The 19,557-nt window shown below is 36.3% G+C and overlaps 1 protein-coding gene and 1 pseudogene across 2 annotated transcripts; both read right to left on the reverse strand.

Annotated features, from left to right (window-relative positions):
- Nucleotides 1-2,018: 2,018 nt before the first annotated feature.
- Nucleotides 2,019-2,733, reverse strand: LOC120173333 (annotated as a pseudogene).
- A 9,291-nt stretch (nucleotides 2,734-12,024) lies between these two features.
- On the reverse strand, nucleotides 12,025-14,324 carry LOC120173364 (MADS-box protein SVP-like). 2 transcript variants are annotated; one of them, XM_039180559.1, is made up of 9 exons: nucleotides 14,170-14,324; nucleotides 13,720-14,047; nucleotides 13,233-13,311; nucleotides 12,919-12,983; nucleotides 12,747-12,846; nucleotides 12,621-12,662; nucleotides 12,502-12,543; nucleotides 12,253-12,398; nucleotides 12,025-12,164 (listed from the first exon to the last, which is right to left on the reverse strand). In XM_039180559.1, the coding sequence occupies exons 2-9, from the start codon at nucleotides 13,899-13,901 to the stop codon at nucleotides 12,146-12,148; spliced, it is 675 nt and encodes a 224-aa protein (XP_039036490.1). In that variant the 5' UTR covers nucleotides 13,902-14,047; nucleotides 14,170-14,324; the 3' UTR covers nucleotides 12,025-12,145. The 2 variants fall into 2 exon arrangements, with proteins under 2 accessions (XP_039036490.1, XP_039036489.1); XM_039180558.1 differs by having other exon boundaries at nucleotides 12,253-12,407.
- Nucleotides 14,325-19,557: the final 5,233 nt, after the last annotated feature.

Below are 19,557 nucleotides of genomic sequence, written 5' to 3' on the forward strand. Positions count from 1 at the left end.
AAACCTCAAAAAAAAAAACCTGTTGCAAAAATACCTACTAAGAACACTGCATACATCCAAGGGAGAGAAATGGGGTACTGCTTATTCATGATATCAATAGCACAAGCTGCAAATGATAGCTGCAGTAATAAATCAATAACATACCGATAGTAGTTTCACTTCTTTTAGCATATGGATAGCTGGGCTTTAGGGACTTAACCTCCGAACATGCAATCAAGCGCAGGATGTGTCTATATGGACTGTTTTGGTTTCCTTAACCTGAGTTGCCCTAGTCTGTTTTGGTGCCCTTCTGCCACTGCCTGACGGAATTCGTATCACGTAATATTTTTGTTGAGTAAGAGTTGGCCCAACAGAGCCATATTTGGCCTTATGGTCTTCTTGTTCTCGAAACTTTGATGTCCCAACTGCTTGCATCATTGCAACTGTCATCTATTTGCGACGGGTGAAATATACACACCATTGATTTAGCAGAAGAGGATCACAAAAACTATAGAAGCACTGCTCTTGCACAATATCATTTGAAAATATAATACTGCCCTGTGGGTTGCAACAAAATAAAGCATCGTCGCCTATGCACTAGACAGAAAAACTCACCAATGCATTGTGCATGTTCCCAGGAGACGCAGAGACTCACTATGCATACCAACATAGTAATCAACTGCAGCTAACAAAGAAGCTTTTCCTTTTATACAAGCCCTTTCCTCCGAAGAGGCAAGGCTCTTTTTTTTTCCATCAGCGGAAACAGCTCACGTAGGGTGGAAATCCTAGCTTCCCCACCATATACCTGAAATGTATGGCCATTCGGTGAATAGAATGTAGGAAAACCAAATGTTATATTTGAAGAATCTGAGATGGAAAACGAATATTCCTACAACAAAGGACCTTGTGCGAGGCAAGATAAAGTGAGGTACTATTGTCGAAACGCAAAGCTGCTAGAAGCAATCCAATTTCTTCAGGAATCAATGGGCAACGCACCTGATTTCTCAACTCTTCATCAGTAAACTGAGAATTGAGAATCCTCCCTCCCTAAATTGTTTGTCGATACTTGGCCAGAGCCAATTTTTCAGCTTTACCCCCACCGAAATCACAGGCTGAATGGGCTGCAACATCCTGCATATGTAAAAGGCTAGTGAGTAAGCCGGTGGACTAAACGTCGCATGGATAAGTTATGCAGGCAGATTGTGTACGAGGTCTGAAAAATGAAATATATATTTAACCAATAGAGCTAGAGATTATGAACAACAAAGCTTAAACAAACAGAAAAAAAAATATGCTTCCGATCTTCTAATATGCTGAATCTCATTTCAAGGTAAAGCCTATGCAAAAACCGATGCCACTTGGTTAAAAAACAGGTATACTCATCTACGTATGTGCATGTTATACCTTATCAAACGGAAGATGTACCACAACAAATTTGTGTGGCTTTGTTTTTCATATCGATCAGTGGTCTCCCCGAGGTAGTTACTGCTAACTGCTTCATTTTCACCAGGAGAATATCTGAGGCAATGGACAATGGCATCTCCAAGTGCTGTGATGTGCGGAACAAACACGAGCTTTAAAGTTGACTTTACAACGTAGTTTCTGGATCTCACTCGTCATGTTGTCAAAAGATAAACGGTGAGAGAATGGAGAAATCGCAGCAATCCCATTACTACACAAAAATAAGACAAGTTGGCAACTAAAAGGAACTGAGCTAAAATCATTGAACGTAGAAAAACAGGTCAGCAAACATTTTCCGCGTGGCCCATGACAGGAACAGGCATGAAAGTGTACTTGATATGGTCCAAAAGTCCTTAGGCACGAAACTTATAAAAGAAACTAAAGCGCGGATTAAATGCGAAAGTTTCAAGATGCTACCAACCTCTGTAATACGGGCAACACATACTCGAGATACCAATTAACAGATGCATGAACGGGTGCTCTTTTAATTCTGGTGGCTCTGATAGCAGTGGCATAATACTCCCACGTGCTCCAAGAAAATTCATCCGGCAACTCTTTGACGATTGAAACATCATCCTTCAATACATTAATAAGTGATCCACATCAAACATATCCATGAATGAGCTGCAGGGAAAAAATTATTTCAGAAAAAATGTCCCCTTAAAACGAGGCAAAAGCTGCACATTACGCCTGGAATAAGAAAAGGATATGGTAAATTCCTTCGGAAAAAAAGGTACCTCGAGTCTTGCCAAACTGGATTTGCTTCAAGATGTGGATCACAAGTGTTGCATTCAGTATTTTTGCAACCGCAACGGCATCACATATCTAAAACAACGGAATTTAATATCTGATTATCAGATTGGTTGTCTGGAACATATAAGTGACTAAAATATTTAGTCAGGACGAGAATTACTGAATGTTTTCCGAATTCTCGACTAATCTAGTGTATAATGCAAATGAATACCTACCCCCATTCGTTGCTGGTTGAGTCCACCATCAAGAAACACCTGAAGATATCCTTCAGATTTCTGTGGCAATGCTGCATAAGGTAATCAAAGAAATCGAAGAAAAATTAAATTTTGTGATCTGTAAATAATATTTTAAAATCATCAATACCAAACCTGAGTCTCATAGCTAGAAATACCAACAATGTAGAGAAACAAAAACTAGAAAACTCATTACAGGTCACTCACAGAGAGCATTTACAGATTCAAGAAACGGTCTCCACCCTTGGTCGGCCAAAGGAGCCCAGGGATCGGACTGCTCTCCATTGGACTGAAGAAGTAAATCAAACAGACAAATTACAAGTCAGAATACGCCTGGAAAAGGAAAATCACAACATATGCATGTGCAGGCACACGCACATACAAGGATGCTGCTTAAAGAAAATCTACTCACACTTGGCACTCCTGAGTAGAGATAAATGTCTAGGTTTAGGCACATTACATTCCTGCAACATGCGTCAAAGGGCACAATTAGTCGATTTGCTTCCCAAAAAGTAAATTACGATCATGTCATGCTAACACTAAAAGCAGTCAGCGGCACAAATTACAACATTGATGACTTTACCTTATTTCCTGACCTATTGTAAAAGGATACAATCTCAGTTCCATGCACACTGATAAAAGTAGGAATTGTGCCCCCGAGACGATAAGGAATTGGTCTAACAGTTACCGAACCTTGCTATTTTTGTGAAATTGGAACTACTAACAAAGGCCAAAGTTTACAAGAATGGAAGAAAAGATGAATTGTTGGCCACCAATTTCATTTCCCCAATTAAAGCAAATTAACCATATCTTACCAAGAGATAAGTAGTCGGTTGGCCTAATTTCCAATAAAGCAATCTGATTATAACACAATTAGCTACATAATATTGCCACTTATGCAAACTAAACTCAAACTGATCCTTTCAGATGTATGGAGTCGTGATCGATGTTTACATTGCGTACAGAAACGTCAGAAGAAAATCAGTTGATTCTACTTTTGCCTTTGTGAGGTTTGGAAGGAAGTCAGAAGCAAACACAGCGGTTCGTTGGGCGGATGGCAGGGTTATGGATGGCTTTAAGATTAGAGTATATCATGACAAAATGCGAGAAGTCATTTTCAAGAGGGCTGAGGCTGGAAGTTCATTCAAAAAGGTGTGGAAGCCATCCTTGAGGGATTCTAGATCTTTCAAGGAAGTTCTAGGGGGTTTACAGAAAGAGGACGGGAAGTTTCAGGTTATCGAAGATTGTTATCAACACTCAAATTGTAAAAGGCCTAAGAACGTGGTTCATGTTTATTTAGCAGATGATGGAGCTTCTCGTCCATATCCTTCAAGTGGTGTTTCAAGTAGGAATATATTCATTCCTAAGATGGAATCATCGTGGAGACAATGTTGCTTGGTTGGTAAAATAAAAAACATGTATGATGAAGATATTGTCCAAACAGCATTTAGAGCAGAAGATTTTGATGTGAAGGTTTGTTTGTGGCATGATCTTCTGGTGGTCATCCAATTCAGGAATGAAAAGGATCGACAGGCATGCTGGTTAAATAGAAAAGAATGGGTTCGCCTTTGGTTCGATGAGCTGGAATTTCTGGAAGGTTTTGAGATCAAAATGAGAAGGAAAGTTTGGGTGTGTTTTAAGGACGTTCCTCTCTCAGTTTGGAGCGATAAATTCTTTATGGATATAGGAAGTTTGTGGGGTAAAGTTCTAAGGATAGATGAAGTTACTTCCAATCAGGACAGGTTTGATGTAGCAAGAATTCTGCTGGAAGTGCAGTTCCAGTCGGATATTCCAGAGAAAGTATCCATTTTGATTAATGGAAGAGTTTTTTCCATTAAAATTTTTACAGAAGCTTATGAAGTGGTTCGTGTATTCATAGACGGAGCCTTGTCTGACGGCGGAGAGTGGCAATCAGTTGCCGATGAAGTGGCGGAGTTTTCTGGTTTCGTGAAGGCATGTGCAGTAGATAATGGTCCCGAGAAAGGTGTTATGGGGGAGCTGTAGAATGTTTCGTTGAGTCAGAGACGTGCAAACGATAGTGGAAAGTTGGCAGTAAGTATGGTGCATGCGGATTCCAATGTGGATTACGTCCCAGCTGGAGGAGAGGGGCTTCATAAAGTCTCGATTTTGTCTAATGATGGGCCTCTTATCAAGCATGCTGATGAAAGTTTCGGGCTTATGGAGATTAATAGAGATAAATATCAGCTGTGGATGACCCAATCTATATCAAATAATTCTAGGCTGCGTGACGTGCCCATAGAAGATGTGTCTTCTCTCCAAGTATTGGAGTAGGTTCTTTCGATCGAAACACGTGTTGATGGTAATGTAAATACTCCGATGGTTAATCAAGATCTCTCCAAAACTCCAAATGAGAATGTATCATCTATTCACGCTAATAAGGGGGTTAGTCGGATTACTGGTAGAGATTCTAAGAAAGCTAAACAATTTAAAAGGAAGAAGTCGAGTGCGAAACATCGGGTTGTGCCGCATAAATCCAAAAGCTTGATGATCGAAAGTAGAAGCTGGGGCGGGGATATCTCTGGCCGTATTTTGGGTTCTGTAAATGAAGCCGAAGCATCTTTAGCAATTGGTGAGGCTCTGGGGTGGAGTTTTCAGCTTCGAGAGAGGAGATTCTTGAGAGATTGGTGCCGATTGAGTTATCAGGTAAGTTGTGAATTTTTCACAGATAGTGTCTGATTTATTTTTCTGTGTGTATATCTTCATGGAAAGGGGTTTATCTATTTTAACCTAGAACGTTAGAGGTTTGGGGAGAAGTGTAAAATTAAGAGATATTAGTCGAGTTATAGATACGAACAAAGCAAGTGTAGTTATGCTACAGGAAACTAAAATTGCAGAAGTTTCTATTTCTGTAGAACGAAAGCTTATAAGGAGGTATAGCAGGTATCTTGTTTTTGCACCTGCTGAAGGTACGTCAGGGGGGCTTATTTCATTGTGGGACTATAATGTGTTTAATGTAGGTAGTAAAATTGTTCTGAAGAGAATCGTGGCCTTAAAAGGATTATTAGTTCAGAATAATTTGGAGATTGGAGTCTATGGTCCAAATGTTCAGGGGAAAGATTAGATTTTTTCGAGTAATTAAATGACGTCATTGCAAGCTTGAACACTCCTATTATTGTGGGGGTGATTTTAACACAGTTAGATCTGATTCTGAAAGATTTGGGACACATTATCATTCTGTTGCTTCGAGTATCTTCGAAAATTTCATTTCCATATGGAATTTGATAGATGTCCCAATTTCGGGTAGTTTGTTTACTTAGTTTAGGGGAGCTTCCATTGTTGCTGCAAGCAGGCTTGATAGAATCCTTATTTCTATTGAAATTGTTAGTTTGTTTCCGCAATTAATGCAATTTACTCTTCCCAGAAGTCTATCGGATCATAATCATGTTTTGCTTAAATATAGGAAATTAAAGAAGTTTTACAGGCCTTTTAAATGGTTCAATCATTGGGCTGATGATCCTTGTCTTTCGGATAAAATTAAAGGTGTTTGTGTAGCTAACAAGGGTAAAAGTTTGTTTCAAACTTTGATGTTGGTTAAGTCTAAGACTAAGGAGTGGGAAAGAGTTGTTCGTGAAAATAATTCAGATTATGTCGAAGTGATAGGAAGAAAGATTGATTCTCTAGAAAAGATGTGTATTTCAAATCCCACTGATAATTTAGCCCAAGCCGAACTCGTGTCTTCGAAGGCAAGGTTGTGGGAAATCATGAGGAAGGAAGAACATGAGTGGTTGCAGAAATCTAGACTTAAGTGGTTTAAGGAAGGTGATAAAAATACAAAGTTCTTTCACCTTACAGCAGCGTCAAGAGGTAGAATTAATCAGATCTCAAAATTAAAGGTTGATAATTCGATATTCAAACACCAAGCAGGGATTCAACAAGCTTTTGTTCAATATTTTCGTAGTGGCTTTAATGATGTGAGTACTCTTCCAATTAAGAAATTTGACATCCCTTTCAAGAGACTAAATGTTGCTACCAGAAGGATTATTGAAAGCTTTTTTTTTTTCTGAAGAGGAGGTGTGGCTTTCAATCAAGTCGTCTGATGGTTCAAGAGCTCCGGGTCCGGATGGGTTCAGCTTGGATTTTTTTAATAAATTCTGGAAGGTAATTAAAGATGTGATGAATTTTATGGCCGATTTCTATTGGGGTAGAGCTAAAGATCCTTTATTTAATAAATACTATATTGCGCTAATCCCGAATAAAGTTGATGCAATTTTTTCCGAAGATTTCAGACCAATTTCCTTGGTGGGCAGTATGTATAAAATAGTGTCTCGCGTGTTGGCGAAGAGGATGGCAAGTTGTCTGAAAGAAGTGATTTGAGAGAATCAGTTTGCTTTTATGGCTGGTAAACAAATTGATGATTGTATTCTGATCGCGAACGAAGTAATTGATGAGCTGTTTAAAAACAAGAAAGAAGCTATTTTATTCAAGGCAGATTTTTGTAAATCTTACGATTCAGTAGATTGGCAGTTTCTGATTTTTATCTTGAAAAAAATGGGCTTTGGTAGAAGATGGAGGAAATGGGTATATTTTTGCATTTCGACCCCATCGATTGTTGTGCTAGTAAATGGATGTCCCTCTAATAGTTTTTCTATTAAGAGGAGTCTTAGGCAAGGTTGTCATTTGTCGTCGTTGCTCTTTAATATTGTGGGTGAGGCTCTTAGTGGCATGCTAAAAAAAGCAGTGGAGTTAGATCTATGTGCAGGAATTCGAGTAGGGTCTGGAAGCATTGTCATATCTCATATTCAATTTGAGGATGACCTTATTTTTTCGGAAGGAAAAGAACGACAGTTAAAAAATCTCTATCGCGTCCTAAAATTTTTTGAAGTGGCGGCTGGTCTGAAGCTTAACATAAAGAAGACAAAGATTTTCGGGATCAATGTGGAAGAAGAGAGAGTCAGAAGGTGGGCAGATTCTTTTTTCTGCGGTTGGGCAGAACTTCCTACGACCTATTTGGGTCTCCCACTTGGTTTTAAAAAGAATTCCAAGTCTCTTTGGCAACCTACTGTGGACAAAGTCAGTTCTCGACTAGATAGTTGGAAAGGTAAACTTCGCTCTTTTGGGGGTAGGCTTACGCTGATTAAGTCAGTTTTGGTTAATTTACCTGTTTACTTTATGTCCATTTTTCTTATTCCTTTTTTCATAGCCGAGAGGTTAAACAAATGTGTAGCTAACTTTCTATGGAATTCTAAGTCAGATAGAGGTATCCACTGGATAAAGTGGGAAAATATTTGTGGACCAAAATCTCATGGTAAAAATAGCTTATGGAAAAAGGTAAATATGCGTAATTCTTCTTGGGTGTGGCGTAACATTGTCAACCCGATAGGTTCCAATGAGGTGGGTTTTCTTTCTGATATGAGGTGTGTTATGGGTGACGGATCAAATATTGATTTTTGGTCTGACCACTGGACTGAGTTTGATTCTCTCAAAGTTTATTTTCCTAGAATTTTTGGGATAGCCTCCTTGAAATCCGGGAAGATAAGTGATTTTGGTTTTTGGGTTCATGGAGTTTGGGAATGGAGGATTAAGTTGAGGAAAGATCTATTTGATTGGGAAAAGCCTCTTTGGATTGAATTTATGCAGGTTCTGAATAGAGTTGTTAGTGCAGTCCCAGCGTCGGATAGACTATTATGGTCAGACTCTTCGGATGGTTGTTATTATCCGAAATCTTTCTGTACAAAGATTTTGTGTCGGTAAGTTGGTGACTCCTTCTTGAAAATGTGGAATGTGTCATTGGTGACTCCAAAGTGTACCATGGAATTTCTAATTTTGTGGGATGATTTTATGACTAACTCTTTGATTTGGAAATTCATTCCTAGGGCAGTGATGTGGTCAGTATGGAAGTGTAGAAATGAGATTATCTTTCAGAAAGGAAAGCTGGATTTGGTCAGATTATCTTTCATTGTTAGATTTAGAGTGGCTTCCTGGTTTAGTGCTCGTTTCAAGGATGTGGGTATTCCTCTAGATTCTCTAGTAGGTGATTTAAAAATTGCTGATTCGATTGGTAGATCAGGAAAGGATTGCTCTCAACCTGCTTGCTGGGTTCCTCCACCGGAGGGGTTTCTAAAGTTAAATGTTGATGGAGCGATGGTTTCGGGTTGGGAAAAAGGAGGTATTGGTGGTCTGTTTCGAGATAGCAGAGGTCTATTACTTCAGTGGTTTTCTGAAGCAGTAGGGGGTGGTCCTCCTATCTTGGCAGAGCTGTTGGCTATCAAAAGAGGGATTTGTCTTATGGAGGAGTTGGATTTTGTCGCAAATCAGAGAGTTATCTTGGAATCAGACTCATCTAACGCTCTGAAGTGGATCCAGAATCCGGGTTTAAGCCCTCCTTTGCATCTATCCTTGGTGAAGGATATAGTTTCGCTTTTGATTGGAAAGGATATTATATTTAGGCATATTTCAAGGGCGGCAAACTGGGAAACTGATAAACTTGCTAAAGATGGGATAGGGTGATTTTGGTTATTGTTGTGTTGTTTAACAGGAATTGTACCTCCCTGTTTGTTGGATGTTTTGTGTTAAGTTTTATGTTCTTCTGTTGGAAGTGTAGGAGTTTGTTCAATCTTGTAATCTGGTTCTTGTGAATAAAAGTTTTCTTGGCTCTCCTTTCCGCCTTCGTTGCTCCTTCATGTTACTCTCATAACATGGAGGGATTGAAGGAGGATTTTAATGAGGCCTCTTTCTATCAAAAAAAAAGTTGGAAAACCCAATCTGGGAAAATGTTTGGTTCAAATTTGTCCCTCTTAAAGTTGTTGTTTTTGTGTGGAAAGCAATGCATCAAAGGCTGTCGGTCATCGTAGAGCTGGCAAAACGAGGAGTTCTCGACACTGATCTGCCCCTTTGTTTATTTTGCAATAGTGGATCAGAAACAATTAACCATATTTTGTGTCATTGTGATGTTGTTTGGCAAGTTTGGCAGCAATGGTGCAGCTTGTGGAGATTGAACATTATTTTTCCAATGAATGTTAAAGAGTTATTTGAGGTTTGGATCTCTCATAACATTAGAAGGAAAGTATGGGATTTATGGTATCTTGGTTTATCTTGTCTGATTTGGAAAATATGGTTGTGCATAAACAAATCCAGGTTTAATGGGTGTTCTTTTTCGATGGATCAGATTTTTAATGTTGCTATGATTCAGATAGCGGTTTGGGCTAATTTCTTATGGCCGGAGTTGATCCCTTATGCTCAAGATTTTGTTCGAAGTCCGGAATCTATTATTTTCAGTGGTGGTCGATTATGATGCTAGTCAATGGGTGGTTATGAATCGACTCTATCATTAGTTTGGATATCTTTCTGTTTTCGGTTGTTTCTGCTTTTGTTGTCTCACTGGGTCTACAATTCTTTGCTTTTGTTTTGGTCTTTGTTTTCAGCTCTTCTGGAGATTTAATCATAGTTTTTGAATCGAAGATGCTGATTTTTGGAATTGAAGCTTGGAAAGGGGAAATCGAGATCAAAGTCTGCTGCCGAGAAGCGAATGGATATGCTTCTTAATGTTTTTAGCTGTCAATTTTGTAACCATGAATTTAGTGTCGAAACGTTATTCTCTGCTCTCCTGGGCGATGCATGAGAGTAATAAATCGAGTTGTTCATTGTTGCTTGTTGTTGTGGTTGATTCATTATCGTTTTTCAGGTTTGCTGATTTTGATCTCTATTGCTGTTTGGTTTTAACACACTGTTGTCGTGTTTGCTTCAGATCAATATTTGATGTTCATTTTGTCCTATTTTATCTTATACGGTTTGAATTGTATTGGTTTTATTTTTGAGTGGGGTTTGTATCGTATTTCTTGTTTATGTCTTGTTTGATGTAAGAGTTATTCTTCTATTTCTTTCTTTCCACCCTCAAATTACTCTTTTTCTTTCATATAAGGGTAGTGAGATTTTTTAATGAGATCCTTGAGGTGATGTACTTTATTATGATTTTAATACAAAGTATCATATTTAAAATAAATAAATAAAAGTAACTGCAACTTTTTCATTGAACAAACCATGAGGCTCCCATTTCTCATTTCCATGGATATTTTCGCAATGAAAAATTAAACCCAGAAGCCATATAGAATTGAACAAAGAGAACTCGAGTATGGACATACCGAGAATGTAGAAGGGGAAGCATGGGCGAATGGAGTGAATAAACAAGTCAAAAGAACTGGGAAAAGCAACAGAAATAACCCAGCAAGTGCTCCTCTCCGAGGAGACTAATAACAATGGTTCTGGTAATGAAACCTCATCCCTTAAAGCTGAAAAACACAGATCTCCAAGATGATCACTTTCCTCAATTTGTTTTCTTCTGTGTTGGCTTTGATTGGCATTATTTAATGGTGAACACTGGGCACCACTCAAATCAGCAACACACCAAAACAAAATCTAACCAACAGCCAAAAAAGAGAAGCAGCGCTACTCAAGCACTCACCATCATACGAATCTCTATCTCTTGCTCTCTCTTTTTTTTCTTCTTTTTCTGATCGAATTCTCTCTCACCTTCAGGCCTTAGTTATGGTATCTCACATGGACACCTGTTTAGTTTGATTACGGAAAACTGTGTCCTTTTTCTCTAATGGGACCCCTTCCGAAAAAGATTAACCCATAGTTAAAGTTCAAAGCTTTGATATTGTGCATGGGAAAACACAGTAATTCTTTCCTTTTCACGCTTATGGAATAAGGAAATATAATTTTAAAAATGGGATCATTAGATTGATGTTTTCATCTTTAAGAGTGAACAGTTAAGAGATGATTAGACCACCGACACCACCATTGAAATCAAGCAACTCTTTTATTGATTTACAGTTGGGACGTGCTTGGTTCGGAATCTAAAATTAACGTGAAATATGATTCAAATTAAACATTAATAATAATATCATAACATATTATCTGATTTATTTAATGTTAATATAATAAAATATTATCTTATAACCGTCTTAATTATTAAAAGAAAAAAATTAAAAAAACTTGAATTTCTGATAACTTTAAATGAAAGCATCCGATTAAAGATATTCCCAAGGGGCTATTATTCATAGCATTGACGATTTCATTTACTTCGGATGTTAAAATGAGAAACTATTAAGTCATTCGTAAATGTCCGAAAACTGAAGGACCCATCTCCCAATAAATTATATGATCCGAGTTTGTGTGTTTATGAGCATGCAAACAAGAATTGGGTAGCCTAAAACCCAGAATTGAACGCCATCTTACAGCTGGAAGGACCCACAATGTTTAGTAGAATGATAGCAACTAGTCAAATATCTATCCTGTTTTTATCATCTGAATATGAATCCACAAAATTTATTTTTATTTATAAATTATCTAAATATTTTATATGAAATAGAATTAAATTTCACTATTTATAAATACATCAATTTTGGAAAATTGAATTCAAAGTTTTAATTTATATATCAAATATTTGAATCCGTTAAAAGTTAGATTATCGATGTTTAAATTTCATTAGGAATATGTGTTTTTCATAATAAGGTTGGATAATACGATCCTTGGATGACTTAAGTATGCATCTTCAATATCGAGACTATGCAACAACTTTTGCACTAGGAAAGTGAGGGACATTGCATTGTCTATCCGTTTCCGAATTTGATTAAAATAAAATGGTATCACAAACATACAGGTGAGTTAGCTACCTTTGCATCTCAATAAAAATCCAACTCACCAATCATATCCTACGAAAGCTTCTATCATAATTTCCTACCACAAACCTTCCCCACTTAACCAGAATACGGTAACCTGCAAAACATCAGGCCAAATGAAAAAAACGGTTTGGCCATTGGCTTTTAACAATAAATTCAGTATATGTTTCTGTAATTGCACTCACCCTAGTTTCAAGGATGTAGTGGAGTTTTCGTTGTCGTGCAGATTACCGTTCAACATACAAACGTTGGTCACCGACTCCGATGAGTGACCTTCCTCGTAGAAGATGTTCTCCGAGTCACCGGCAACTTGTCTTCGGCCATCAGATATCTGCAATACCTGCAGTGATGAAGAAACCTTGTGGCTATACCTATACCGATAATAACTATAAAAGCATGGGAATAGTATTATATATGAAACAGGAAAACCATACTCGCTGCTTCAATCGTTCATTTTCTTCCATCAATTCCATTCCCTGCGTGCATCAAAACACTCTCTTATGTCTGTTTTCAAGCCCTTTTAGTACTGCTATTTGTATGTTTATACACTGACCTTTCTTTGAAGGTCACTGATTTCGCTCATTATCCTTTGACCCTGAAATCCATTAAAGAAGATAATAATTTCAAATATTTAATCACATGTGCATATTGCTTAAAACTTTGCAGAGATTTTATGAACCTTTTTCTCCATCACACGGCTCAACCCTACTTCCAGAGACTTTTCTAGCTGCTGCAGTTCTTCAACATCTAATCCTTGGAGTTCCTCGCCCCTCATTTGCCTGTTTTAATGCAGAACCCACTTTTTCATATATGAATAAAATTGATATGAAAAAAAGAAAAGAAATGCATGCCTCAGTTGATGACTTTTCTCTGCTATCTCCATAGTCAGCATGGACAGGTTGCTGTCTTCTACCAGCTGCGGGTTAGAACAGGAATGAAAAGGGTCAACGTATTTTATAAATAGATGGACTTCAATGGTGAAACCATATTCAAATAATAGGCCATGTGTTATATTCTTATCAAAAAATATATATATTGTTATATTAATTTTTTTAAGAAGAAAAATCAAAATTTGCATTCATCCTCCAAGTAATTTTGCAGCCAACTGATTAAATATTGACATAAAAAGTTAAAAACGGAAAGAGGAATACAGAATACAACTAACCTGCAACTCAAGACATGGCTGTTCCAGCTTCTCCAGGTTCTTTGAGCGCAAATGGTGCCTTTCTAATATCTCCTTCACGCTAGGATTAAAGCATAAAATCGAGCTTATCATCTTTTCGTACAGCATAACACAGAGCACTATAGATACACATAAAATGTAAAAAAGAAACAAATCTACACATACAGACATAATGTAAAGTTATCTGGATCCAAAACTCAATTTTTCATTACTGCTTTCATTTTTCCATCAAACTTCCAGGTTTTTTTTTTAAAAAAAGAACACATAAATACAGAAGAACAGACTTCCTCCCTCTCAAAGATCTTACAAATAAAGCATATATATATAACACATTTCTCTCAAAGTTCAAAAATTTGTCCTTTCTCCCACTAGGAAAGAGTAAAATGTTACAACTACAACAGGATAATTGTATGCTAAAAAACGGAAAGTAATTCAAAAACATGTGTTTGGAAAGTGAGAAGAAGAGTACCTTGAGTTAGCATACTCAAAGAACTTCCCAGTAGAAGAGAAAATGATAAGGGCGACATCTGCATCACAAAGAACGGCCAGCTCCTCAGCTTTCTTAAACAACCCTCTTCTCCTTTTGGCAAAAGTCACTTGCCTTGCTGTGCTGTTATCAATTTTCTTAATCTGAATCTTTTCTCTTGCCATTTTCTCTTTTTCTTTTTTAATCTGTTGATCTTCTTTTCCCTTCCTTGTAAACCAGCACAAAAAACAAAAGGTTGCCTTCCGTTTTAGAGCACTTGAGCAATCGAACTTCTATTTAGGGAATAACTCAAGCATGGAATCAAGTAAATCTGGAAACAAAAAAAAACAAAACCAAATGGATATTTCTATAAATAGAGTTATTTAAGACTTAAAAAAGAGAAAAGGCAAGGTTAAAGAAGGCAAATGTGGGGAAAAACTGTCGGTATTTTACCAAATTTAGCGTTGAAGAGACGAAACCCTGAAAGAAATAGAAGAAACGAGAATTGCTTTTAAAAAAATCCCATCCAACATGAGGCCCCAACACACAAAAACCCAAAACTAAGTTTTTTAAAATGGAAAAGGGAAGTAGAAGAGTGAAAAAATGATTGGTTATTTCATAGTTACTTCCCAGTTTTGGTGGGATATTGGGTTGGGTGCCAAGTGGATAAGAGAGAACTCGTCTTAGCCACCAATGAAGGTTTTTGAGAAATGAGAGGGGAGGGAGGGAGGGTTTGGGGTTGGGGTTGGGAAAAAGATTTCTGCTGTGGTGGGGAAAAGAAGCAACCCTCTTTAGTGAAGCTTTTCTTTCTCCTCCACCCCTATGTTGTAAATGTAGGAACCCGAAAGGACAGGGTAGGAGTTGAAATGGAAACTTTGGAAAGAGATGGGGCACAACTCATATGTCATTAAATTGAAGGGGTTTATTTTTAAAGTTTTTAAAATAACTGTATTCTTTTATAGGGAAGATAAACTACCATTTATATATTTGTTAACTCATTTTTATTGATGAATATTGGTGGGATGTTGGGTTGACTGCCGGAGAGAAGAAGAAAGTGTTTGTGAAAGAAGGCCACGGATGAATGAATTCTTTCAAGGAAAAATAAACTTTCATGATGTATATAGATTACTGTGAATGTTTATAACATTAAAAAGAAGATAAAGCATTATTTTTTTTGGGTAAAAAAACACCTGAAGTTATTGTATTTCTTTTTAAAAAAATTAATATAGTTTTTAAATTATTTTTACACTTAATATAACCTCTAAATTTAGGGAAAAATCTATGCGGTTCTTTTACTAACGATTTTTGCAGTTAACTATTATTATCTTGACAAGCCACTTCACGATGCTAATATAATGATTCATGGTTACTGATGATGTGATAAATGAGCTAAATTAATTTTTTGAATGAATTCGAGAGCCAATTTGATTTAAAAAAAAAAAGTTCAATGACTTATTTAAATTTAAAATATACAAAAAAGTAATATAAAAATATTGAAATAAAAATTAATATATACTAATCAAAATGATTGAAAATGTTGTTAAATGATTAATTAAATTTAGAGGTGAATTCTGATATGAGATTTATTTTATTTAGAGACAAATTTTAATTTATAATTTTATCTTTTATAAGACTTTATAGTATTTTTAAATTCAATTTTATAATTTTTTGGTGAAATAGAATTAGAAAGACATTTAGAATTTAAGTTAATTAAAGATAAAAAATAAATTTGTGTACGTTGGACAAGTTCAAGTTTACATAAATAAAAATTGAGTTAAATTTAAGATAAAAATGGTGATATATATTTCTAATATTTTAGTAATTTAATTTTTTATTTTTCATACTTTATATTTAATTTCTTTTGACATTTTTATATTTTTAAATTTAAAATATTTTAATTTTGTTTAAAAAAAGTTAAATAAGCCTTTAAACTAAAAAATAAAAACTAATTTAACTCATCTACTATGTCTCAACTATTATGAATTATCATTTCAGCATCATAGATTGTTATGTCAATGTCCTAAAATGTTAGATTAATATCGTAATGATCAACGACATAAATCATTAGTCAAAAGCTACGTTAAATTTTTTCCTAAGTTTAAAAACTACATTAAATATAAAAATAATTTAAAACTCGCATTAATTTTTCAAGTACAAGACCCTCAAATGACTTTTTTTATCTTATTTTATTTAATATAATTTGCTGTTTATTAATATTTATCTTTTTGTATGTATGTATCTAGTATCTACCAGATTTAATTTTATAAGTTTGATAATTATTATTTATCTCTATCCTTGTATTATAAATATGTATTTTAAGTTTATGAAAAAATAATACAGATATATATTACCTATTATTTTCTGTTTTTCTCTACTCATTTCTATTTCTTTATATTTTTATTAAATTCCTTTAATTTTATAATACATTATTAATTTATCTAAGAGTAATAATTCATTTACGTCGAATGTTACTCTTCTATCTATTATTATTTTTATTTAAGGTCACTGATTTATCCAAAGTTATATTGTAAATAAGAAAAACAATAATCATAAAAGTATTATTGAGTTTTCTCTTTATTTTCTTTTTGAGTTAACTATAGGAATAATCAATTTTATTTATTTTTATTATTAATTTAAAAAACATTTATATTATTAATTTATTAAATTTTGGTCATTTACGTTACCAGTTATTATATTTTGATCATTAAATTGTTACCTCATGTTAGATTAATGGCATGAGATATTAGTTAAAAGGATTAATTTATTTAACCTTTGAACTTTAGTTATAATATTATTTTAGCCCTCAATTTTAAATAAAATATCATTTTTAAAAGCATTAAATAAATTATGAAATTGATCCTTGAAGTCAGCCAAATTCTATTGTTATTGGTCACCACTCATCATCTTCCCTGTTAGCCACTATCATCGACAACTGTTGCAAATTAAAAAAAAAAAATCAATGAACTTTTTTTAGATCTCCTGGATGTGAATTTAGTATATACTTCACCCAAAATATGTCTCAGACTCAATAAACCCAACCTACAACCTTAAATTAAATTAAATTAAAAAAAATGTTATTTTATTATTAATATTTTCAATTGTATTTATTCTCTATTATTCTTGAACCTTAAATTAAATTATTTAGTGTAGAATCATCCAATTTTTTTGGATAAACTACGTAAATGACCACATAATTATGGGTTGAGTCGTGAAATGACAACCATTTTTAAATTTGCGTCAATATGGCCACTGAACTATTTAAATGGTTTCAATATAGCCACCTACAGTTAACACTTTACGGAAGTGTCTACATTGCAGTTAACAAAATTAATATAATTAGGGCACGGATCCTTGTAAAGTTACGCATTCGCGACGCTAGAACCATGCTTTGTTTTCTTCCATTATAGTAACTACTTGTGTATGATTTGTTCCCTTAGATTTTCATTTAATTCACTTTGATCTTGATTCTTTTTTTAATTTGTCTAATGAATTAATTTGAGCATTAACTTTAAAATCTTTTATACTAGTCATGTATTAAATTTATGTTAGTAAGAGGATTCTTGTTTCTTCTCTCAAGGAAGTGTTTCAGGTATATGATGTTGTTTTGGATGTGTTCATTGCGTATAATAGTTTGTAAAGAAAATTCGCGGACTCTACTTTTGCGTTCGTTAGGTTCAGTAATCGAGATGAAGCGAGCTTGGCGGTGAGGAGAGCTGATGGTAGGGTGTTGGATGGTTTCAAAATTAGAGTTTTCCACGACAATAATCCTGAAAAGCTTTGCAAGAAGGTTGATGTATTAAAAAGGTTTAATAAGGTTTGGAAGCCAATATTAAGGGACGCTAGGTCGTTTAAAGAGGTGGAGGGAGGTGCGATAACAGCATGTGGGTTTCTAGTTCAGAAGTATGTTGGTCAGTAGGCTAGGATTCATAATAGTTCTGCTATAGTTGTTCATGTTAGGGTTATTGACGATTGTGTAGCAAGATTTCCTTCAAAGCTTTTTGTTGCCAAGGTATTGTTGGAAGTTCAGTCTGAAGTATCCTTATCTGAGAAAGTCTCCATTATCGTTGAAGGTCGTCTAGTCTCTATTAAAGTTCTATCCGAGGTACAGGATGAGGCGAGAGTTCTTTTCAATGAAACTAAGGTGGATGGTGGTGTGTGGTTTGCGGATGTTGCAGAAGGTTCAAATTCCTCACTCTTCAACGTGGAGGGTGTTGTAGGAGGTGGTCTCGAGGGGAGACTTGTTGAGAGAGAACAGGGTGAGATTGTGTGTCAGAGGAGTGCCAATATCGATGGCTTTATGGAAGGTGGGAGTATGTAGATGATATCGAGGTCTGTAAGGATGCTTTTGCAACAGGGTTTCACGGTGTGTCCATCTCCTCTTGTAATGGGCCACGTGAGCAGCATGTTTTCGACGATAGTGCTGGGTTAATTGTAATCAATAGGGATTTGGATCAAGCTTAGGCGACCCAATCCATCCCCACCAACTCTAGCCTCTTTGACGTGTCGATTGATGAGGTGTCTTCTCCCCTAATGTTGGATAAGGGTCATTTGGTTGCTAAGCGTGATTTCATTTATGGGCATTCTCCTAAGAGGCCTATTATCCCTCTGTTTTCGGGCGCTGATAGTCGTCCCAAGGCAAAAAGGAAGGGGTGAGTCGGATCAATCTTAAAGCGTCGTCGAGGCTAAATTTTGGGAGGAGAAATTTCCATGTCCGAAGAGAGCGGGTTCGTGGATACTTCAGACTGAACTTCCAACAATACCTTGGCAACAAAAAGCTTTGAAGGAAATCTTGCTACACAATCGTCAACAACCCTAACATGAACAACTATAACAGAACTATTATGAATCCTAGCCTACTGACCAACATACTTTTGAACTAGAAACCCACATGCTGTTATCGCACCTCCCTCCACCTCTATTAAAGTTCTATCCGAGGTACAGGATGAGGCGAGAGTTCTTTTCAATGAAACTAAGGTGGATGGTGGTGTGTGGTTTGCGGATGTTGCAGAAGGTTCAAATTCCTCACTCTTCAACGTGGAGGGTGTTGTAGGAGGTGGTCTCGAGGGGAGACTTGTTGAGAGAGAACAGGGTGAGATGGTGTGTCAGAGGAGTGCCAATATCGATGGCTTTATGGAAGGTGGGAGTATGTAGATGATATCGAGGTTTGTAAGGATGCTTTTGTAACAGGGTTTCACGGTGTGTCCATCTCCTCTTGTAATGGGCCACGTGAGCAGCATGTTTTCGACGATAGTGCTGGGTTAATTGTAATCAATAGGGATTTGGATCAAGCTTAGGTGACCCAATCCATCCCCACCAACTCTAGGCTTTTTGACGTGTCGATTGATGAGGTGTCTTCTCCCCTAATGTTGGATAAGGGTCATTTGGCTGCTAAGCGTGATTTCATTTATGGGCATTCTTCTAAGAGGCCTATTATCCCTTTGTTTTCGGGCGCTGATAGTCGTCCCAAGGCAAAAAGGAAGGGGTGAGTCGGATCAATCTTAAAGCGTCGTCGAGGCTAATTTTTGGGAGGAGAAATTTCCATGTCCGAAGAGAGCGGGTTCGTGGGCCAAAGGGTAGAAACAGTCGTAATCTTTTTGGAGAGAGAGATAGAGTGCTTTATGAGGGAGTTCAAGGTGATTCTATTGAAAATGAGATGACTTTAGCGGTTGCCGTTGCTTTGGGGTGGAGTTTGCAGGGCTAAAAAGCGATCCGTTGCATAGGTTGTAATCTTTTGTTGTATCTGTTGCAGGCGGGAGGTTGGGCGATTTATTTTTGGTTGCTGTCGTATTCAGTATGGTTTCTCTTTGTGGTTACTTGGTAGTTTTCGTTATTCCTTGGTGC

Source organism: Hibiscus syriacus, unplaced genomic scaffold, assembly GCF_006381635.1.
Source record: "Hibiscus syriacus cultivar Baekdansim isolate YM2019G1 unplaced genomic scaffold, ASM638163v2 tig00111947_pilon, whole genome shotgun sequence".
Lineage (NCBI taxonomy): Eukaryota > Viridiplantae > Streptophyta > Magnoliopsida > Malvales > Malvaceae > Hibiscus > Hibiscus syriacus.

What these genes read in the sequence shown, in the direction of transcription:
- LOC120173364 (XM_039180558.1), bottom strand. Translation starts at nt 13,901, where the DNA reads ATGGCAAGAGAAAAGATTCAGATTAAGAAAATTGATAACAGCACAGCA. An exon ending in GCCGTGTGATGGAGAAAAAG is followed by an intron (nt 12,663 to 12,746) that starts GTTCATAAAATC and finishes AATGGATTTCAG; the next exon opens with GGTCAAAGGATAATGAGCGA. An exon ending in TCAGTGACCTTCAAAGAAAG is followed by an intron (nt 12,544 to 12,620) that starts GTCAGTGTATAA and finishes TGATGCACGCAG; the next exon opens with GGAATGGAATTGATGGAAGA.